Raw genomic sequence first — 22,931 nt, forward strand, 5'->3', positions numbered from 1 at the left:
TTGTTGATTTACTTGGAGACTGTCTTTGTCACTTATCAGTAATGCCGAAACATCTATTTACATATTTACGTATTTACATATTTACGTATTTACATATTTACGTATTTACAACCCAGTAAGCTTCACATCAACCTTTGTGCTACATTTTTACAATGAGCTTAAGTCAGTAAAGATTATGCGTGTAGTTTAAAATGTATTTTTTCCAGACTCCTAGTTAAGCTTTTTGTTGTGTCAAAATGGCAAAAAAGAAAGTTATTCTAAAAAGAAAGATGTTCTTTTTAACCTGTGTCTTGAACCAGCCTGTGTTGGGGTGAAATGCAACTGAGTCACCTGAGACCAGCAGTGTAGCATTCTTGTTGGTTAAACTGCTCTGTGTTGGACTCATAAAAGACCATCTTGTCAAGTTGTGCCTTGAATAATAATTGCCTAATGAAAGTATTATAGTTGCTGAATATAACAATTTCTGGATAGAGTGTGTCTTCTCTAACTCTCAGCTCTCCTCTCAGAATTCTGTTGGTTGATTGAAGGAGGAAATCATGGTTTCTGGTTCACTTAAAGAACACATTACTTAAATCAGTGCCATGCACTCAGCCAGTGACTGTCACCAGTGCTGTTGTCTGCTCTTTAATGCTTATGCAGCAAACATGAGCTACCTAATTGCTTTTTAAATCTAATTTGAACAATTCCTAGGTAGAGCATCTTAAAGTTAACACAACTGTCACCTTCAAAGAAATATTCTTTTAAACCTGAATGTTTTAATCCACGCTTTCCATGGTTCACTGAGAGAGATCTCTATTCAAATGCCAGAAAAGAAGCCTTTGTTCATGAACCCTACCTGCCTCTGCACAAAACCAGGATCAGTAGACAGCAGTCGTTACCTCGCTAACAAAATGTAGCTGACCACAATGTGCTGCCCTGCCTGGGTGGCAGCAGTGCTGCCCCATGCACTGAACCTTTACATCAAAAGGTAAAGTACTTGGATTCAGCTCTTGCTTCCACTGCTGGCCTTTTATTAAAAAGGTCATACTTTATTTCCCCATAGTATAGGAGTGATGAGCTGTCTGTCTCTGCTCTGGAGTTCTTGGACAATAAACATTATATAGGTGTGGGGGGCTGCACCAAAGGCCAGGGAACCTTTTGGAAGGCTTGATCCTGATTTCATGCAGATGTGTAGGTAATAAGGGCTGCGGGAAGCAAGATACAAATATAGACTTTATAAGCTGGTTTAAGTCAACCCAGGCTATTTTTCCCTGTGGAAGTGGCTTATGAAGCATGTCTTGGGGCTAGTATAGCTGCTTGAAGTAGGCATCTCTGCTTCTCTGGGTTTGCTGGCTGCTAGTAAAAGCCTTTTGAAGCTCTGATTTCAGCTTTGCAAAGCAGTTCTGAAAGGGCAGTGCAATAATTACTTTGATTTATTCTTTTCAAATTCTAGTGGAAAAAAAAAAACCAAACTGGGCTGCATTCTTCAAGCTCTGAGAGGAGTGAGTGCATTCCTAGTGCACAAATAGGACTGCAGCTTCCCCCCAGGCAGCTTCCCCCTGCCTGGGCTGGTAGATTTTCCTTTTTCTCAATTTCTTTTGGTGCTAACAGCTACATCAAAGGAACAAGCATGTGAAAAAGCTGCACTGTCAAGAAATTCAAAACTTCTTCTATAGCTGTGTTCAGCACTTGGTTGGGAAGAAGATGCTTTTAAAACAAAATACTTTTTTTTTTTTTTCCACTCTCCTGAATTGATGCTAAATCCTAAAATGGGAGAAACTTTCTGGACCCTTTGCAAAATCAGAGATTTTCTTCTCATCCCCAGCCTGCAGCATGGCTCTTCAGAAGCACTGAACAAGTTATTCTTGCTTCTCTGCTGAAACAAACACTGGTCCTAATAGTATCAGTGCTCCTGCTCATGTGAAACTCCTGCTAGGCGCGTTGTTACGTGCCTGCAGTTTGGGGTGAGAGGAGGGAGGGGAGGGAAAGTGGCTTTCCCTAAGCAGAGGTATTGCTTGTTCTAGAGTCTCTGCTCATCTGAGAGCCACAGCACTCTGTGTCATGGGCCTGCCTTCAGGATTAGCTGCGCTCTGTGACCCACAGGAAGCCTTTCTCTCTGCAAGCCAGGAAGCTTCCTCCTGGAGATGTTTGGGCTCCATTTAAAAGCTGGTGCCTTTATCAGTATGTGCTGCCTGTCCTAACCTGTCTCAAAGGAGCATTCAGCAGGCTTTCCCAGGCAGTCCGGCTGGGAGATATGCTCAGCTATACTGTTTCCCAGCCAAGTTCTTGGGAATGTGTAGCTTCCAACTGCCACCTGCCTCTTGTCCTGAACTGATGAACTCTTGAATTTCACAGGGAGCTGTGTTGCCACCGCTGTGGGACCACAGTTGGCCAGTAAAGTCTGGAGAGGTGAATGTGTGGCTGTGATGATTGTAGAGGTGTCTTCACCTCTGCAGCCCCATGCCCAGGGGAAGGTATCCAGCATTTTCTGGTGTTAGTACAGATATCTGTAGAAGCCTGTTGGATGAAATGGGAATTAGTTTAAACCTAGAAGGAACTGCTTCTCTTGACTTCTGAATATATTTTGCCCAATTACTTTGTAGTGAGCATAAAGACTCTAGAGTAAAATACATCAGTTCTCAGAGGACCAGTATTTACCACAAGGGTATCAGAGACCAGACCTGCCGGTGTCCAGAGTCTCTTTAATGACATGGGATTAGCAGTGGCCTGCCTCTGAACAGCTCAAGACCCCCTGTATTCTCAGTTTATTTTTCTGTCTTTGTCCACTTTCTTTGGTTTTGGAAATCCTCAAACTGTTCTGCTGTGCTTCTGTTTCCTGTGGCAGCCCCTGCAGTGAGCTCACCTGAGGGGACACAGCATCTCACCTGAGGATCTGTGATCTGGCTGGCTTGGAGTGATACTTCTCAGTTTGTTCTTTCCTTTGGCATCAGTTTCCCAGCAGCTTGATAGAAAGCAAGGAGTACTCTGGTTGGAGAAACTCAAAACAGCTTGACTGCTCACCTGCGAGGACAAGCCTTGTATCGCTCAGCGTCCCTGAGGCACAGCAGTATCTGTCATCTTCAGAAATATCCTACAAGCAGAGATACATTTGCTGTCAGAATCTGTGATGCTCACTGGGGTTTAAGACTAGCCAGCCGGAGAGGCAGCTGCATGCCTGTGGTAGGGGTGATCAGCATGTGTAGCAAGGAAGGGCGCAGCCATCTCAGCCTGGGTGACCAGGATGGGCCCTAGGTAGGGTGTGAGAATGGCATGAGAACCTCTGCCTTAGTGCATAGAGGAGGCACAGACATGCAGATGTACAAGCTGTACATCAGCTACTCACTAGTGGTTGCCCATAAGTAGGTCATTTCCCCCCAGATAAATGCAAGGTGCTCTGCATTGCATTTCCACCTCAGGGCTGGCAGTACCCCTCAACTGCTCCTAGAGAACAGCTGAAGGACTCCCAGTTTGTAGTCTGCTTTCTCCTGCAGGAACTGGCTTACATGTTTCTACACTCAGATGTGTACAAAAGATGTATTAGGAGACCAGTGTGGTTTTTGGAGCAGATTGTAGAGATGGTCATATTCTCTTTTTGTGTGCGCTGTACAAATGTATCCTTTTCTTTTCTAGCAAAAGCCTGGATGTTCACATTGTTAGCCTGTTCCTGGGAGGGCCCCTGGGACTTTTCCAGCTCTAGGAATCTATCCTGCTGACTAGCAGGAAGGATTGTGTGTAGTTAAAACATGACAGCAGCGGTTATTTCCCCAGGGGAAGAAGTCAGACCAGCCCTGTAGATGGAAGAACTTAAAAAAGCCAGCTCTAAAGGCATGAGCAATCTGGGCAGATCAGGAGCTGATGTTAAATATGACATGGGAAGTTTGAGTTTGCAGCCCATTCTTATGAATAAGATCTTCCTCTTTGGATAGAAAAGGTTCTCTTCTATATACTGGTATTGATGCCAAGCTCTGTTTTCTCATTACAAAGAGAAAACACAGTGAAAATAGGTCAGTGTAGCTCTGCAATGCTTGCCCTTTTTCAGGGTGTGCTGTTTGTGTTGCTGATGCACAGATGGGTGTACTGGATATATTTCATTGTTAAATCTTGTTTCCTTGTTTGCTTTGCAATGCCTGCTACACTCATTGCAAACATCCTACCACAGGCTGATGGTGGCCGTGACAGTGCAATGATTATATATTCTGTCTGCATGTGGAAGTTTGAATAGTTGGTTCACAAAATGAAATCTAGCTGAAGTGGGTAGCTTGGCGCATGGCTGTTTTCACTAAAGCTTTTGTAGGAGAGGCAGAGGGACTCAGATATTCCTTTGGTTATTTAATAGCAGCTCTCTATTCAGGGCCTTTGAAAGGTGCCCTTGCTGCTTTTGTCTGTGGACTGGTGATTAATATGAATTCTTTGTGCAGGGAGATTCCTTCTGTGTGAAGAAATCAGAGGAGAGCACTGTTTTTTGCTAGGCACAAGCCTTTACAGCCGAAGCCTGCTTTGATCCAGGCAGACACCAGTCCCCAAGGGAACGCTGTGGTGTGCAGAGTTCACAGGCTGGAGAGCTAAATTCTATAGATTTCACTGAACAGACAAACCCTCTGTCTTTAATAAGAGTTCTGGCCTTTGTATGCTCTGTGTAGCTGTTGTGTAAGCTGCCAGCTTTGAAGCCTGGCTGGAGTCGTGAGCCTGGTGCAATCACCAGTCAGTTCAGCAGCTGAAGGCAGACCTCTGTAGGGCTTCAGCTGCATGCTAAGGTGTTTGTTTCCTCCTGGCCTGGAGTGGAAACTCGTTCTTGGAAAGAAATAGGAGAAGACTGTCAGGGACTGTAGTGCACCAGCTTAGCACCAGGTAAACCTCCGTGCTCTGTGTGGGAGCTGCGCTGGGCTGGGTCTTATCTAACTCTGAGGCCCAGCACTATGGCCTTCTTATATTTTGGAAGTGCTTCTGTTACCAACAAAAATCACTTTGAGTTGAGACACTTGTTAGTCATAGAATGGTTAGGGTTGGAAAGTACCTTAAGATCATCCAATTCCAAAAAATCAACTTCCCTGTTCTCCAAAAGTTGACCTGAGATCCTGGCCCAAAATGAAAGGGGAGAGAGAGCCAGGATGCTTGCTCCATGTCAACTCCTGTCTCCTGTGCCCTTTGAATGCCAGCAGAACATGACTGGTTCCCTCTTCATCACCTTTAAGAAGGCATGGAGCCTGCCAGGTGGTCACAGCCTGCAGCAGTGGAAGAATTGGTTCCTGAGTACCCTCCAAAGCTTTCATGTGACTCTGTCTTGTCTCAGCTTGCTGCAAATTGCCATGCAATGTGTGGACCTGTGCCAAAGAAAGAGAACTCTCTCATTTTGTCCACAGGCTTTTCAAAGCACAGTCTGTCTCTCAGCTGTTACTAGTCAAAAGTGGTAAAACTCCCCAAAAGTAGGGAAACATTGCTGTGCATTCTGCTTTTCTGTGAGGAATGAGGTTTGGACAGTGCTCTGCATAACCCTGAGGCAAGCTGGCTAGGATCCTTGCTTGATCAGGGGTCCCAGTGTGCCTGTGGTAACAGAAATCATCTTTCAGTTGTTCGAGGCAGCTCCAGTGCCAAGCGGAGCTGAGGAACACAGCAGTGAGGAAGTCTGCATGAGCTGGGACTGGCAGACTGCTGAGAACTTCCCCAGGCACTGGGGACATGAGTGAGAGGGGGAACATACCCACATGGTCATGCTGCATCTCCAGTGAGCATGTAGCGACGGAAATTTAACTCTGCATAGCCAGAGATTCCCTAACATTAGCATGACACTGATGGCTTGGGTGCTACTTAAGGTCTGCAGATGCCCAGTAGCAAGTCTGGACTGCCTACAGGGAGAAGACTGTGAGCCACAAGCTGAGTTTCTCTGTGTGGGTAGCGAGTGGTTCTGAAATGATGATGGAGGAGTGAGACTGTGGAATAGTATAGTTTGTTTTTTGTTTTCTCAGAAATCACGGTGCTGTAGTCACAGGGCTTATCGCCTGCTGGTTCTCCAATACACAGCTGGTTTTGGTGGGGCGTAAAGCTTTGATGTGGAGGAGGAAGGAGTCAGTGTGGAGTGTATGCTTTGCTTTTTGAGAGTAAAGGTGTGTCAAAGAGCTTACAGAAGGAGAGGGACTGCATGAATCCTGAGGACAGAGCTGGGGGCTGCTGCTGCAGTCAGCAGTGTGGTACCTTTTGTTACTGGTGATTCTCACACTGTCGGGTACCTGAGCAAAGAAAGAGGTTTAAAAAGATGCGACCAGGGATTTCTGTTTGGTCCTGACCTAATAGGACAGACCCCATTTCTCCAGTGTCCTGAGCTGACAGTGCTCACGAGATGGTTTTGTTACATCTCCTGTCTGGATGGAGACCTGGCCTGGTGCAGTCTGATAAACAGCAGCCCAGACATTCAGATTTCAGCCTTTATGCAGGGAGAGGCGGTGCGTTGCTTCTCTGCTATCCTTTATTCTTAATACATGCTCTCCTTTGCTATAACACATCTCCACAACTCTACAGAGCTTCTCCACTGCTGTTTGCTGTAAACCCACAGCAGCACAGGCAGGTAGTAGAACACTTATAAATACAGCAGGTGCCAACAAAAAGGGCTGGGAGTGGGTAGAGTCCACTTAGATGCTAATATGCAGGATACTTGCTTTCTAACAGCTTGCCAAGTTATGCTGCTGTGCAGCTTGAGGAGGGTGTACTTGTGCAGTGGATCCTGTGCATCACCCCAGAAAGGGTTGATCTCTGTGGCAGTCTGGGATCAGCACTTCAGGGAGTTCACCAGGCTCTGATCCTGCTAGTGCTCGGCAGCCTCAGCACTGGCTGCTGGTCCCCAGCATTGTCTGGGTGTTCAGATCCAAGTATGATATAAGGTTTGACAGTGGGGCCTAGGCAGTGACACAGTCTGAAACATAAGGCCCACTTGGTTCACCTGGGAAAGTCTCCTTGGTGTTTTTGTCATACTCTTCAGCTCAGAAAATCTATGTACCTGGTTTATTTCTTTTGTCAGGGATAGTGAGAGCAGCAAGTCTACGAGAGCATTGTCCTACCCTGTTTTCCTTGGAACAGGGTTACTTGTTTTCCTGTTGTAGACTGGCATGAGCTTATGGTGCTGTAAGTCCAGGTCCTGCGCCTTTCCTGGCGTGCATCATAATCATGTTTACACCCTTCTCCCAGCTCCACTCTCTCTCCTGCACTTCATTTCCAGTGGGTTCCTGACTTGCTGTCACCTTAGATAAGTCACTCTTCCATCCCCTGCTTTCCCAGCTGTAGAGGGAGAATTGTGCCTCTCTGCAGAGCTGGGAAGCTTTGAGAGCACCACAAAAGGAGCTAGATACAGGCTTGCTCTATTCATTGTGCTTGACAAGTCAGTAAATAAAACTTCACTCAATTGCTCGCTCTGTAATTCACACATAAAAGACCTGTCATTCTGATCTCTCCCACACTATGCTTTAAATGCAAAGGGTGGAGTGAGATCTTCTAGTAAAGCAGCACAATTTCAGAGCAGTACAGAATGGTCTTTGAGGGTAAGGTATTGGCATAAATAACATGATGTACCTGCCTCGGCAGGAAAGTAGAGTGTACATGGTGAACCTACTTGATAAAACTTCTGAGTCCTCAGACAGTGCAGGTACTACAGTTGCTTTCCAGAGAAAGGCAGCAGTTCATGCCAGTGCAGAGCCTGGGTTTTCCTCCTTGGGTTTGAGAGGAATGAATAGGTATTCATCATCTTCTGGTGTCCATATTCTTATCCTTCAGCTGCAGAATGCATCCTAATCATTGTGCTTTAAAGCTCTGTGTTACAGTGCTGGTTGGCCTGAGCCCAGGAGGGTAGCCCACTGGCTCTGTGAGCTAAAGGTCTTGAGTGTCAAATTTTCACTCACAGCATCGCTTGAAGCTGAGTTTTAAGGTTCAGGCATGTCCTCTGTAATCATCTCTGCCATCCTCCAGCCCAGTCTTCACATCTCTGTTGTAATGCTCAGTTCTGCACTTCTTGGTTGACTCTGTCCCATAGGCTTTTCCCACGGATTTTGCTTCACCCCCTCTGGCAATGAGCTACCCATCCCTCTTGCTCCTGGTTTACAGAAACCAGGAGGTATTACCTTGGGTGTAGAAAAGCTTTGTATTGCCATCCCCTTCTGGTGTGCTGCACTCCTCCATAAAGTGTAGCTGGGCCAAAGGAACTTGGAGCTTCCAACCTTTGCTTAAGTACCTGGTGAACTGTAAGTTGTGTCTGTGTTTCAGAAGAGCTGAATGTCCTCAAAAGTACAGAATGATGTTTTCAAGCAGGGATTCTCTGCCTCTGTGCATGCTCTGCTTGATGGGGCTCTGCACTGACTCTGCCACAGCAAATGCCTCGATCTCCTCTGCTGTTGTCTCCTTTGCAGCAGGTCTGGCAGTAGTACTTGCCCACGTATTCTCTGACAAATGGAATCAGCAAGATCTGAGGAGCTGGTTGTAGGGGATCCAGTGTGACATCCCAGGTTGAATTAAGGAAAACCTCAGCCTGAAGTTCCTGGTGCTGATGTGACACCTGTACCTGGAGCCTGTCCCTGGGCTGTCTGCTCCATCAGGGACAGTGGCAATCAAGTTTGAATGGTCAACAAGGCTTCAAGCTTGTAGCTGTTCAGTGTGCAGTGGCTGCAGGCCAGCACGCTCTCAGTCTCACCGTGTGAAGTATTGTTTAGGAAGTGATGGTTAGTGTGCAGAAGAGATAACATGCCATTACTATGACTGGCTGTCTGTCTTGTCGAGCTGGAGCTAGACCTGTCTCGTCACTGTGCCGGGGGAGGTTGTTGTTTCTGCAGTGTAAGCCTCTTGGGCAAGGATCTCTCACTTTCTCTCTGGTTTGTCAACATGCTCTGAACACATGGTTGGTAGCTCAACAGGAAAGGCTTTGGTGTTAAAAACAGCCTCAGATGTTCCCACCCTGTTCTGCAGTTTGCTGCCTCCTCTCCGGTGCCAGAATTGGCTGTGCCTATCCAGCTCAGAAATCACCCTTCAGAAAGGGGTGAAAACTTCCTGATCCTGTTTTACCATTGAAGCCCACTGTGCATTGTACTGACAGTCAGTGGGCAACGAAAGATCTCTCCCGGGACAGACACGGCTGGGGGTCTCTGGATGCAGAAGATGGTGGATGATAGCTATGGTCCCGTGCCAGAGATATTCATCCCAGCATGGCAGTACTGGTGTTTCAGTGCTGGGTTCAAGGCAGCGGAATTGTGACTCTTCTGTAGGTGGCCAGCATCGGGGACTGGTTGGTGTGTGTCTGGTGATGTTGGTTGCCCTTGCAACACCTCTGGGGAAGCGCACAAAGAATAGAGGAGTGAATTGGAATGGCTCTTGCTTACCAGGATGATGGTGAGCCAAGCAAGTGTTTCTCACTGCAGAGCTGTCCTGCAGAGGCACGGGAGAGCTTTCACCACTGTGCTGGGTTGTGTGTTCCCACTGTTAGATCATTGCTGCTTCTTCCTGGGCTCCCTGCAGAAAGTAAAACTGTGTTCTGGGCTGAAAGCCAGCGTTGCCTAGGCCCTGGATTTAGTGAGCCAGCCTTTGCCAGGCTGCTGCACTCCACTCTACTCCTCTGTCACCTGGTGTTCCCAGGCAGGTCAATATGGACCCAATCAGACCTTGCCTGTCTGTGCTGCTTTCCCTTCCCTGTGCTCACCTTCTTGCTTTGACGTTCCTCTTCCTTTTCTGTATCCCCACTGAATGGCTGCCAGCCCCTGCCAGCTCTGCCTCTTAGAGCTGCCACTTGTGATTCCTGAAGGGTGGACAGGCGGGAATGAATGAGAGCCCAGCTGAGAGCAATCACATGTTACAGCAAGTTTTCTTTCCCCCCCTTTCTTCAGATACAGCACAAAGAATCCCTCTCTGCAGTCGGAGACGGTTCATTACAAGAGAGGGGTAAGCCAGCAATTCTCCTTGCCTTCCTTCAAGATAGATTTCTCAGACTGGAAGGATGATGAGGTAAGTCTTTTCTCAGCATCCCCTTCTTTTCACAAGCTTGTTGTCCCAGAAGCACTAGACTCCATTTAGTGCCATGAAGTTAGGGCTGTAGAACCCTTTCCCAGCTGCCATGGCCTGTTTTGTGGGTATGAGATGAATGGGGCCCCAGGAGGAGCAGATATGAACACTGTATGGGAATTTGGCAGGTAGATCAAGCAAACAGGGAAGAAACCCAAAGAAGCAACTTTTGATATCACTTATCAGCTGGCATCCCAGTGTCTAGTGTAGGAGGGAGACTGCAGAGCTTGGTACTGGAGCTCTTCCTGGAGGAACCTGCCACTCCTCAGCCTTCGTCTCCCTGAACAGCCAAAGAGCTCCTGGGAACAAATGTCTGTCTTGGTGGGGTTTTTGTTTTGTTTTGGTTTTTTTGCTGGTCCCCTGGACCATTGCTCTCCGAAGCAGGGTGCATGCAAGACAGCTCACTGGGGTGCAGGGAGGAACTTCAGTAGTGCTCCTATGTATCTTATAAATAATAAATACACATATATTGGGAGTACGTTCTCAACGTTTTTTACTGGTTGGATGGGCAGTCAAAATACTTTATAGATTATCGCTCTAGAAGGCTGCTGTTGAAGGGCTACATTCTGCATTATTGAATGTAGCAGTACAGTGAGGTGGGGGGATACTCTCCCTTCTGAGGCAGATTCACACTGGTGCATTATTGGTGAACAAGGGAATGCCTTTCCTCCTTTTAATTTAACCCATAACTGCAAACAAAGGAAGGCTTGCTTTTAATTAAACTCTGTGGCTGTTACCACATAGCAAGATCTGTGGAATCCTGTTAATTTTAGTATCTTTGCAAAATTCCAACCCAGGCAGTCACTGCTTCTTGAGCCCCTGAGCTTTGGCTCAAGGACTTCCCCTGCATGTGATGCAGGGCAGGGAGGCCTTGATCTTTCCCTTGCTCTGTGAAGGTCTGCCATGAAAGATGCCTGATGCAGAGGAGTTGGACTGCAGCTACTGCTAATGTATTTGTTCCTGTGGACCCCTGTCCCAGATCAACTATGATACAGTTCTCATTTCCTGACCCAAGGCTGTATTGTATAAGTAAAACCTGACAGATAACTCCAAATATTAAAAAAAAAGAAGAAGAAAAAAAAAGTGAAAAAAAGCAATCTTTCATGTATTTTGAAAGACTGAATAGCTATTGTGTCGAAGTTACAGTTATAACCATAATCAGTCCCATGTCTCAACAAATGCCATGGTGGTTACCAAAATCCTGCAGAGTCTGGTCTCCTGATGTCTTGGCTTTTCTGCCAATATGTGATTTCACAAGTTCAGCATACAAAAGCCTGGAAGAGCTGCTTTTCAACCCCTTCTGTCATCTGAGAGAGTTAGAAAGTAGGAGCTCAGATCTCTTTCTTCTTAAAGAATTGAGAAACTTAATTTTCACCTTTGTTCCTGCCAGCAAGGTCTTAAGTACTAAAGTCACATTCCTTTGACAGCTTGAAGGGAGAGATGCTACGGAAAAGCTTCTAGCTCCTTTTGCTTGATTCTGCTGTGTCTTCTGTCTCCTCTTTTTTTTTTCATTGGTGTTACTGGGAGCTCTGATTGTGGAGGTAATACAGAACAAGTACCGTGATTCGGAAGAGTTTCTTCTCCTATTTTGGCTCTGTGTATATATCAGTCCTTGTCCTTGTAAGTCCAGTAAAATGCACACAGCTAAATCTTAAGTGGCCACTGAAATGCAGCACTTACAACTGAGAGAGCTGGCAGAGTGTTATCACTGAGCTGTGTACAATTGCATGCTCCAGATTGCTTTCCAGTATTGCTGCTGGTGTTGTCCAAAAAACCCAGATTTACTTTGTGTTTTTGCTCACTGGAATACTTGCATATGATGTAGTTCTTGGCTGGCCAACAGAAGGGAAAATAATGTTCTGTTGGGTTGTTAGGTGGAAAGCTTTATAAAAGTTTACTATGTCTTCATAATATACTGGTTTGCTTGCAAGTTACAGTGTATGGCTTGTGTTGAGGCAGTTGTTTTCAGGTCCGTAAAAATGAATGTGAAATGGAGCCTTAAAGAGGCCTTTTGTTTGAGAATGCAAAAGTTTGTCGTAAAGCAACCACAAATCTGTGATGTGACTTTCCCTTCAAATTGACAAACAGTAAGTGTTGTCGTACTGTGATAAATCAGAGCAGGAAGCAAAGCAAAACCATAAACTTCTTTCAGCAATTTTAATCAATTGTCCTCGATGAATGTCCCTCTGTGGCATGCCATAAAGGCTCAAAAATGCAGGCTGGAAAATAGTGGCTTAATGAAACTCTTCTATAACAAATACTGAGTGGTTAAATGAGATTTTTGTGTTTGCTTTGTTACTCTGCTGTTCTGGAAAGAGAATGGATTCTGGTAGTTTAAAAGAGGAATAAAATGTGAAACTCTTATACAGAGGATGAAAATCAATGTCCCTCAAGCTTGAAGACAAGCTCGGTCAAATCATAAGGTCTTTTAGGACATACCTGTTTGGAATCACATTTGAACAGATGTGTGTGTGTGTGTGTGTGTGTGTGTGTGTGTGTGTGTGTGTGTGTGCAAAGCTTTGTTAGACAGCTAAGAGTCACTTCCAGAAAGCACTGCAGAAGCCGAGTAGCCCCAGAGGCAAGTAACATGCACGAGGAACATGCAGCTATGGACAGAAGAGCAGCAGAACTGCAGTCCTCTCTTCCCCTGGCTGGTGAGCTGTTGCAATCCAAAGCACATACCGGCAGCTCTTGGCAGAGGCACAGCCATGTGGCTAATGGCTATGACATACTTGACTGGTCATTCACTGGGCATATCATCTCCTGGTGTACAGTTACCATTCATTTCAGGATGAACATTTAGGTTGTAATTCATTTGAGGAGAAATACTTACAACTATGTTAAAGCTCATGGTCAGGGTCACCTTCCCTGGAGGGGAAGCCCTGAATCACCACCTGAGCGGTGCTGCGCCTCCCAATTCGTGCTGTGCTGCTTCGAATTGGGTCTCAGTTTTCACTGAACAACTGAAAACAGAATACCTGGTGAAATGACAGTTTCCTCTCTCTTGGCAAGAGATGAGACAAAAAAATCCAAGCCAATAATTAATGAAAACCACCAGAAATCCAGTCTCTGAGCCACTTCCGTTCTTGGCATAGGATCGTGTTTGTAAGGTTGCATTTTTCTTGTGTTTGTAAGATGACATGGAGCTTTTGAAGTGCCTTAATGAAGTGCAGGGCAAAGGAAGAAATTGAGTCTGTTTTCCTTGCACTCAAGTGAGATCTTAAATTTTCACTCTCGCCAATTAGAAGGCTAAGGACCTGAATTTCATAACATGCCAAGAGATGGAACTCGGTCTGGTGTTTCCTTAAAGTGTTGCATGAGCTTGAAGTTTTGCAGATTTTTCTGTATGTCTTCAGGAACTTCATACAGAGTCAGGACTTCTTTTCTAGTGTAGGGAGCAATAGTGTGTACTGCTATGCTATAGCCAGTATATCATGGAATCACAGAATGGTTAGGGTTGGAAGGGACCTGAAAGACCATCTGGTTCCAGGCCCCCTGCCATGGGCAGGGACATGTATATATGTTGTAGTTATTCTGGTTGACTCCCTTTGAAAGTTGGTGCCTGAATTTTAAATTCTCCTGCTCTTTTGTGTCATTTTGAGACCAGGGACTGGGTCAGAAGGTGCTTTCATTCCTCTGATGTTACCTCCATCTCGAGCATTGTCTTCAGGCAAGCCTGGTGTGAATTGTCTAACCTCCTCTCATTTCTCTCCCTCAGCTGAACTTTGACTTGGATCGTGGCGTGTTCCCTGTGGTTATTCGAGCAGTGGTGGATGAAGGAGATGGTAAGCGTATGGTGGTATGCTCCCATGGTCATCTAGATCTCTTTGAGGTTATGTGACTCCTTCAGGGCAGGCCTTATTCTGCAACGATGAAAACACTTTACTTGTAGCATAGGCTTGGGGAACCGTTCCAGAATAAAAATATTTCAGGATTTCACCTTAACTTCCTTGTATTGGAAGGGCCCAGCTAACCATGGGTTCTTACATAGAAACACACTTTTAAAAATAGCCTCATTTCTTTACAGGAAAAATGACCAGGTATTTAGTGTTGGGATAGTGTTTTGGTGAGCTCCTGGCTCTGCCATCAATGACAGGAACAAATCAGAGCAGGTTACTTTCTCTTTGGGTTTTGCGTTTGCAGTTAGTAAGGCAAGAAGGGAGTTGGTCTTTTCCCCATCTTTAAAGGGTGAGTTATCTGCATAAAGCCTATAGCTAACTGTAGGGTGGGCCTTCCCCTAGGAATGGTCAGAGAAAAAGAAATGGCTTTCAAATGCTTAGCCCACTGTTCAAACAGATACAGCTTCTTCCAGCAGTTTAAGATTCTCCTGCTTCTTCTGAATGGTGCTGAATGGTTACAATTAAAGAGCATAACCTTTGATAAGAAATAATATTGTTGATTATTTTTAAAGCATATTGCCATTTTGGAGGGGGAAGTCCAACAAGTGCTTGGATTGTTACATTCCACAGTATTTCCCTTAGGGGGAGTGTGCTTTTGGGCTCCATGTGTTTGCACTTGTTCTAAGCATCAGCAATGAAAAGCACACAAGGAACTCATACGTTCTCTAAAGCAAGGGCCTGATGTGGTTAGCAGGACCAGCATTTCACTTCTACTGTTTGTAACATTTTGCACAATATATAAGAATAATTAGAAAGGAAAAAAAAACCCATTGTTGATTGCACTGTTTAGTGCAGTCACTTGCTCAGTTTCTTATGTTATAGATGTGAAATTGCCCAGAAATTCATTGCCTTATTTTACAGTCCTTCAAGCACAGTGAAACAGAACCAATTTAAATTGGGTCAACCAATTTAAAATGTGACTAACAAAGCACAGTGCAACATAGAAGAAAAGAAACTACTTCTAAAGTGCATCTATATTTAGTGATTTCGGGCAATGTTAGTAAAATTGACATAAAAGTATATTTCTTAACCATAAATATAAAACACCCTCTATTTATGGAGCTTTTGGCAAGGTATTTGTACTTTTGAATGTTGGGCATGCCTAGAAGGACCAAAAATAGAACAGAAGGCAGCATTGGAAGCATAGATTTATGCACATACCATGCCCAGTCTTAGCCAATAGTGTCCTGTCATCTCTTTTAATAACCTGGAAAGGCAATTGCTTTTAAATCCTCTCCTGGAGAGAGTATCTGCACAAAATACGTGACACTTGAGTGAGATTTGAGGAAATTGTTGTGTATTTTGGTTCTGTTTTTAACTGCTGGGACTGGAAGGAGCTGGCCTTGTGTGTTTGGAGCACCTGGAAAATTACAGCTGGCCTGTGACTGCTTGTGTTAAATAAAATTGAATGGCAAATTAAAATAGCAGTCAGTGAGATGTTGGTTTGGACCAAATTCTGACAGGAGATGTGTGCATGCCATGGAGAATGTGAGCTTGCAGTGTTACCCCTTTCACATTGCTGCCAGTGGTATGGCTCTCAGGGAAAGTTACAGAAACCCTTTGGGGAGGGAAGGTGCTGCACTTCTCCAGCCACACATGCTGCTTGAATGCCATGGAGGATATGAGGCAAGCGATGCCTGCTATCTTTCTTGGCTATTCAAACTGCTGGGAGAGTCCTGAATTTCATGTATTGAGTAAGCTGGAGCAGCCTTGCTCTTGGCTGGCAGTGGGGGGAGCAAGCAGATGGATTCCCAGTTTTAGCCGCCTTTTCTGTATGCCATTATGTTCCCAATTACACCCAAATTGTCATGTCAGGTCTTGGTTACCAGCAAATCTGCAGGCATGGACTCTCTTCTCCCATCTGCTGCTGTTCCCAAACCTGATCTTTGTGCTGTAGTCCAGTGAATGGTTCCTCTTGTTGTCTCTGCTGGTCTGGAGGCCCAAAGGAAGCTGCTGAGCTCCCCTCCCTTTTAGACAACTCAGAAGTTGCTTCCTTCAGCTTTTTGGCACAGAGCTGATAGTTTCTGCCAGCTCTTCTGCATGTGCTGAGCACAGCCCAGGTACTTGTTGGTCCGGGCAGGGCAAGGTGGATACATGACTTCCCTTCCCTCCGTGACTCCTCTATGGCCTCTGTCTTCCATTTCCGTGTAATGAGTCTGAACATAATTAAGCAAAAGGCTCCAACCAGTTGGAGCTGAACAGAACCTTAAACCCTTGAGCCAAGGAGACTGGGATTGTACCTCCGCTTCTTCTATTCTATATTTGCTTTTGGAATCATGGATGCAATACTGAAACCTCTGACAGACCCTTGTCAGTGCTGTTCAACTAAGAGGGAAGCCTTGAGTTTGGAAGAGGGAAGATATGATGTTTTTCTTTGGGGAAAAAAATCAGAGAACTGGACAGAGATTGGTCCAGATTTTATGTCCAGATTGGATTTTATGTCCAGAATTGGTATGAGAAATAAATGTTTTATGAGCACGTCAGATTAGATTGAAATAAAGAGATAAATAACAGGTCTGGAAGTGCTGCCAACTGCAGTTAAACCAGATGGATTTATTAATCTCTGTGATCAATTCAGGTAATTAAAAACAGGAATTTGAGGGGAGAGTGGAGTCCCACTGAGCGCTTTGTTTTACTTTCCCTTTCCAGCCTCTGAAAACAAAGTGGAATAGTTTGGAGCACCCGAGATAACGAAGGCATGTCTGTATGGGGCCCACTATAGAGCCCAGCAGGGTTTTGTTCTTGCTCTGCAGGAGTGCAAGATGACAAGAAGAGTTTTAAATTGCAAGAGGAGTTGAAAATAGAACAGATGGTGGTTCAGGATTTGTGAACAGACTGAAATGGAGCTTAGGGTAGTTTTATGCTTGTGCTGTTTTCAAGGTTTAACCAGGACTGCTCTTTCTATTTTTGCAGTGGTGGTTGAGGTGACAGGTCATGCCCATGTTCTTCTGGCTGCATTTGAAAAGGTAAATGAGTTCTTTTTCCATCTGTCCCTGTCCTTGCATATGTAGATGTTTTCATGGGTCATTAGTTTGTATTTATATAGCACTTAGCACAATGGAGTCCTGCCCTTGACTGAAGTTCCTGACTGCGTGCTATTGTACAAATAATTGCTTGCAGCAGCTCCTGTGCAGCCTGTAATTATCATTTGTACCTCAGCTGGTCACTCAGCTAATTGTAGCTGGTGTTTCCTGTGAGTGGGAGAGGGTGTGCCTCAGTGTCTGAGATGTTTGAGGGTGGAAGGTCTTGACCATAGCTGCTACCATGCGGTTTTCCAGGGCATCGTAATCTCTTTCCAGAACTGGATCTGATGTGTCCAGACCCTGTTGCGCCATTGTGTGGCCTTAGTTTACACGTAGGACCAAGCCCTTGTAAATAATTAGGGTATATCCTGCATAAAGACTTTGAACTCCACTACTTTTCAGTGGCATGTTTGATGTAGCTGACTGATGCCTACATGGTAAGGCTAAGCCAAGCTGTATGCCACAAACCTTCATAACAGAATCTCTTCCCATGATACTTGGATCCTGAAAACAGTTGCAAGATCCATAACTGCATCATGTCGTGTCTGGTTGTGGTAATACTGCAGACACATATCCTGGGCAAGTGATACTTGTAGTGATATGCTAAGATGAGGCAAGAGATGATAGAGCAGAGTTGGGCATGTAGAGGGAAACAGCATCAATTCTGTGCTCTTAGAAATGCCTCCATTCCAGGCTGGCATGTGGCTGACTTCTGTTTCTCAATCTGCTTGATTCCTGACATGTCCTTGAGCAAGTTGTCAGGTCTTATTTTGTTCCTTCTGGTTGGATAATGTGGATGATGACAAGCTGAGTCAGAGGGCATAGGAAGCACAGTCAGTCCTAAAGCAGCCCTGTGGCTGGAAGATGTTCTTAAGTTTTCTAGGTTGCTTTTTGTTTGAGTTAGTGAAGAAGATGAGTTTTCCTATGCTAGAAGGGCTGCACTGTGCACTGACTCTGTTGGTAGTTCTGTTTCTGGCAGTTAGAGATGAGGTGGGCAGCTGCAGCACCCCTGGGACTAGTGCAGGGATTTACTCTTCTAGTTTCCTCCTCCATCTTCTCTGCAAAAACAAAGCACACTGGAATCTCTCAGTTGTTCAGCAGCACCAGGGAGAGGACACTGTGGGCAGTGGGTCCTTGGGTTAAGCTGTGGTGTTTGGAGCCCATCTGTAATCTTGGCAGAAAAGTATGGTAGGTGGAGAACCCCAGTCTTGCAAAATGATTGTTCAGCCATTTCTGAGGAGAGAAAAATAGATGAGACCATCAGCTTCCTGCATATTACAGCCTGATTTTGAAGGTATGCCTGTTTGCCTCCCATATCTGTGAGACTCACCTGTGCTCACCACCTATTGCCTACATAACTTTTTGGTTGTAGCAAGGTTCAGTTTATTCTTTGGATCTGATGCTGCAAGTATGATTTTTACTTACAAAGGAGTGTGTCTAGTTGCTATTTTCCAAGTATCCAAACATAGCCCTGTTGCAGTAAGCCCAGCCTCTGCAGTCATGGAGTAGAGCTCTTGCTGGATTTGTCATAGAATCATAGAATAGTTAGGGTTGGAAAGGACCTTAAGATCATCTAGTTCCAACCCCCCTGCCATGGGCAGGGACACCTCACGCTAAATCATATCACCCAAGGCCTCGTCCAACCTGGTCTTGAACACTGCCAGGGATGGAGCATTCACAACCTCCCTGGGCAACCTATTCCAGTGCCTCGCCACCCTAACAGGAAAGAATTTCCTCCTTATATCCAATCTAAACTTCCCCTGTTTAAGTTTTAACCTATTACCCCTTGTTCTGTCACTACAGTCTCTAATGAAGAATCCCTCCCCAGCATCCCTATAGGCCCCCTTCAGATACTGGAAGGCTGCTATGAGGTCTCCACACAGCCTTCTCTTCTCCAGGCTCAACAGCCCCAACTTCCTCAGCCTGCCTTCATATGGGAGGTGCTCCAGTCCCCTGATCATCGTTGTGGCCCTTCTCTGGCCTTGTTCCAACAGTTCCCTGTCCTTTTTATGTTGAGGACACCAGAACTGCGCACAATACTCCAGGTGAGGTCTCACAAGAGCAGAGTAGAGGGGCAGGATCACCTCCTTCACCCTGCTGGTCATGCTCCTTTTGATGCAGCCCAGGATACGGTTGGCTTTCTGGGCTGCGAGCGCACACTGAAGCCGGCTCATGTTCATTTTCTCATCGACCAACACCCCCAAGTCCTTCTCCACAGGGCTGCTCTGAATCTCATCTTTGCTCAGCCTGTAGCTGTGCCTGGGATTGCTCCAACCCAGGTGGTAGGACCTTGCACTTGGCATGGTTAAACTTCATAAGGCTGGCATCAGCCCACCTCACAAGCGTGTCAGGGTACCTCTGGATGGCATTCCTTCCCTCCAGCATATCAACCGAACCACAAAGCTTGGTGTCATTGGCAAACTTGTTGAGGGCACACTCAATCCCACTGTCCATGTCAGTGACAAAGATGTTAAACAAGACCAGTCCCAACACCGATCCCTGAGGGACGCCACTTGTTACTGGTCTCCAGCTGGACATTGAGCCATTGACAGCAACTCTTTGCGTGTGGCCATCCAGCCAGTTCTTTATCCACCAAGTGGTCCATCCATCAAATTGATGTCTCTCCAGTTTAGAGACAAGGATGTCGTGTGGGACAGTGTTGAACGCTTTACACAAGTCCAGGTAGATGACATCAACTGCTCTACCCCTGTCCATCAGCTCTGTAGCCCCATCATAGAAAGCCACCAAATTGGTCAGGCAGGATTTCCCCTTAGTGAAGCCATGCTGGCTGTCACCAAGCACCTTGCTGATTTTCATGTGCCTTAGCATGCCATCCAGGAGAATCTGCTCCAAGATTTTGCCAGGCATGGAGGTGAGACTGGGCTGTAATTCCCCGGGTCATCCATTTTCCCCTTCTTGAAAACGGGGGTTATATTTCCCTTTTTCCAGTCATCGGGAACTACACCTGACTGCCATGATTTCTCAAATATGATGGACAGTGGCTTAGCAACTTCATTTGCCAGCTCCTTCAGGACCTGCGGATGGATCTCATCAGGACCCATGGACTTGTGCATGTTCAGATTTTTAAGATGGTCTCGAACCAGTTCCTCTCCTACAGTGGGCGCAAGGTCTTCATTCTCACAGTCCCTGTATCTTCTTCCAAGACTTGGGTGGTTTGGTCAGAGCCTTTGCCAGTGAAGACCGAGGCAAAGAAGTCATTCAGAACCTCAGCCTTCTCCAAATCCTGTGTAGCTAGTTCTCCCAAGAGCTTCCTGAGAGGGCCTACGTTCTCCCTAGTCTGTTTTTTATTTGCTATGTACCTGTAGAATCCCTTCCTGTTATCCTTAATACCCCTAGCCAAGTTTAATTCTAACTGGGCCTTAGCTTTCCTAACCTGGTCCCTAGCTTCCCAGACAACATCCCTGTACTCTTCCCAGGCCACCTGTCCTTGCTTCCACTTATTATAAGCCTCTTTTTTCATTTGAATTTTCCTCACGAGCTCCTTATCCATCCAAGGAGGTCTCCTGCCCCTCCTGCTGCACTTTCTTCTAGTTGGAGAGTTGGATGTCCCAACTCTCAAGTTCCCATTCTGGCATCCCATGGCTAGCACTTGATAATAGCACTTTGTAGAAAGTAGGAAAATACACACATATTGGTAATGTGTTAGCATGAGGGCAGTAGTGAAGCTCTGGAAAGTTCTGTCTGATGAGACTGGAAAGTGGCTTAAAGTGCTGCAGCTGTGGAAGCAGGATTTCAAGGATTATGGGTAAATTTCACCTACTGTGCGGGACCTTGGAGCATTCTGGATGCACAAAGTTGATAGCAAAAGCCTGAAGGTAATGTTCAGGGACCTGAATGAGGTATGAGGCAAAACTGGGAACTAACTAAAGCTGGTCATGCCATTGCATCAGTGCTGAATTATGTCCTGTGTCCAGGTCTGAGCTCAAGGACTGAAAGTGCCTCTGTTCTTCTTCAGTCTGTGTGTTCTGTGAGTGGGAGACGCTGTCTGGTGGGGCCACTTTTTCTCATCTTCCACTGCATACTTAAAACAAGATCAAAATCTTTCTTTTAATAAAAAAGTCACAGGGCAAAGTACATGTTGAGTTCTTTCTCCTCCCTGTTTCATTAAAATATATTCCCCATCCGTAGATTAATTGGAGCTTTTGAAGTGTAGGTCCATAAATCCAGAGGAGGTCCTTGCTAATAAGCACTGCTGATGATTACCAGAGCATGCTCAGAGGACAGACAGACCTACTTGCTATTTATATGTACCTTTAGGATCAGAATAGTAAGGTTGATGCTCTGTGCAGTCTGGCCTTGCAGCTCTTCCAAAGGCAGACACTTGGCACTCTATGTTTGCCTGGAGAACAGGACTGTTTTGTCTTTAGGTGCGATCTTGCTGTCTCCTTCTTCTGAAACTCCTTCAGCAAATGGATGCATGGCTGCAGCTATTCACAGCAGCAGAGCCTGCTGGAGTTTCCCTTAAGTCTCCTTTCCTGCTCTCTAGACTCTGGCAGGAGAGCTGTTTTCTTTCAGTTTGGCTGGCCCTTGTGAAGGATGGAGATAATAGAAATAGTGCACTATTCCTGTCACCAGTTCTTACACCAGGTATATACAGGATTTTTGCAGCTGTGTCTGCTGCCAGTGAGCAAGAGAAAGGCTTGAGGCAGCCACTGCAGCTCTGAAGGTGGCAATGTGGAGTGTATGTGAATTGGTTTGGACTCCATCCAGTGAATGATTCTTGTTCTCGGCCTCCTGCCAGCCCCTTGCTCTCTTGGGGCTCTGGCCTCAAGAGGGGCTCTGTAACTGGGTGTTATTTCAGGGTGTTAAGAAATAGCCCCTCCCAAGTCTTGCTGGATTGGCTGAAGAAGTGTTTGCACCCAGTTGGACTGCTTGCAACCTGAAAGCATGCAGTGTGTCAAGGGATTTTTGTGCTTGCTCTAACCCATTTCAGCCAGGTTTAACTTGAGCCAAGTCCATCTAGCTCTGCACTGGAGCAGACAAGGGGCACTGATACCCTGTTCCATTAACTGCTGGGAATGATGGGCATTCAGGCTGTCCCTGTTACACACATGCCACTCTCTCCTTAGGCAGCAGACATCAACTCTGAGCATGAGTCTGTTTGCTCTTCATTTGTACACTTCAGCTATTTAATATATTTCCTTTTTTTCCCACTAGCATGTTGATGGCAGCTTTTCTGTGAAGCCATTGAAACAGAAGCAAATTGTAAGTACCTCTTTCCTTAATTAAAGATGTTTGCTGGTGTCCCTCAGGTGGCTGTCTGTACCCAGTGGGAAGCTTTAGTGTTAGTTCACCGAGAGCCTGAGACCTCACCTCATTAGCTGAGATATCACAAGCAAAGGCAGTGAGCTGCTGGCAGCCCTTAATGTTGGGTAGTTTGTTGCACAAACAGGGGTGTGTTGGGGAAAGAAATACAGCAGTGGGACTGGCAGAGCTGTAGTGCAGGTCTCTGTGCTCCCCTGGGAAGCAGGCACTATGTATAAATCCAGTCTTCCCTATACATTCCTGCCTTGCTGGTAAAGCACAGTACTGATGCTTACATATATAGATGTAAGTAAATTCGATTTGTATAAGTGAGCTTAAATGCTGTATGTGTTAAGAAGTGTGAAGCACATCTGTTCATTGATGTTGCCTGATCTCCTTAGGTTCTGTGTTTTGTGGTGTGGATGGATATCTTTTCAGGCCCCCAGTTTTCTGCCCGGAGACTGAAAACTCTTAGCTTTCCACACGTGTGAGCATGTTACGGTATGAGGGGATCATCTTCTCCCTACACAAGCTTCCTTGTTGTGCCCACAGTATCTTTGGAGCAGCCCCGGGGACTGAGACCTTTTGGCTCATCTTGCCTGTTCCCTACGAGTATCTTGGGACTTGAACAGTCACAACATGGTCTTGCTTTTAAGTTGTAGTTTGTGTCCCAGACTGCACACATCATGAGGGGAAGGGAAGAGAGGAGACTGGCAAACTGGAAACATCAGGGGTCTGT

At 45.8% G+C, this 22,931-nt stretch overlaps 1 protein-coding gene across 6 annotated transcripts in view; it reads left to right on the plus strand.

Annotated features, from left to right (window-relative positions):
* The window catches only part of MGRN1 (mahogunin ring finger 1), a 56,874-nt gene that overhangs the window by 19,092 nt on the left and 14,851 nt on the right, over positions 1 to 22,931 (plus strand). For all 6 annotated transcript variants that reach the window (XM_057406510.1, XM_057406513.1, XM_057406514.1 and 3 more), the window contains exons 5-8: positions 9,831 to 9,948; positions 13,724 to 13,790; positions 16,818 to 16,870; positions 22,106 to 22,153. In XM_057406510.1, coding sequence (XP_057262493.1) covers positions 9,831 to 9,948; positions 13,724 to 13,790; positions 16,818 to 16,870; positions 22,106 to 22,153 — 286 coding nt within the window. The remainder of the gene's footprint in view (positions 1 to 9,830; positions 9,949 to 13,723; positions 13,791 to 16,817; positions 16,871 to 22,105; positions 22,154 to 22,931) is intronic.

Source organism: Pezoporus wallicus, unplaced genomic scaffold, assembly GCF_028554395.1.
Source record: "Pezoporus wallicus isolate ANWC-B61680 ecotype Strahan unplaced genomic scaffold, APGP_CSIRO_Pwel_v1 contig_6155, whole genome shotgun sequence".
In the NCBI taxonomy this organism is placed as follows: Eukaryota; Metazoa; Chordata; class Aves; order Psittaciformes; family Psittacidae; genus Pezoporus; species Pezoporus wallicus.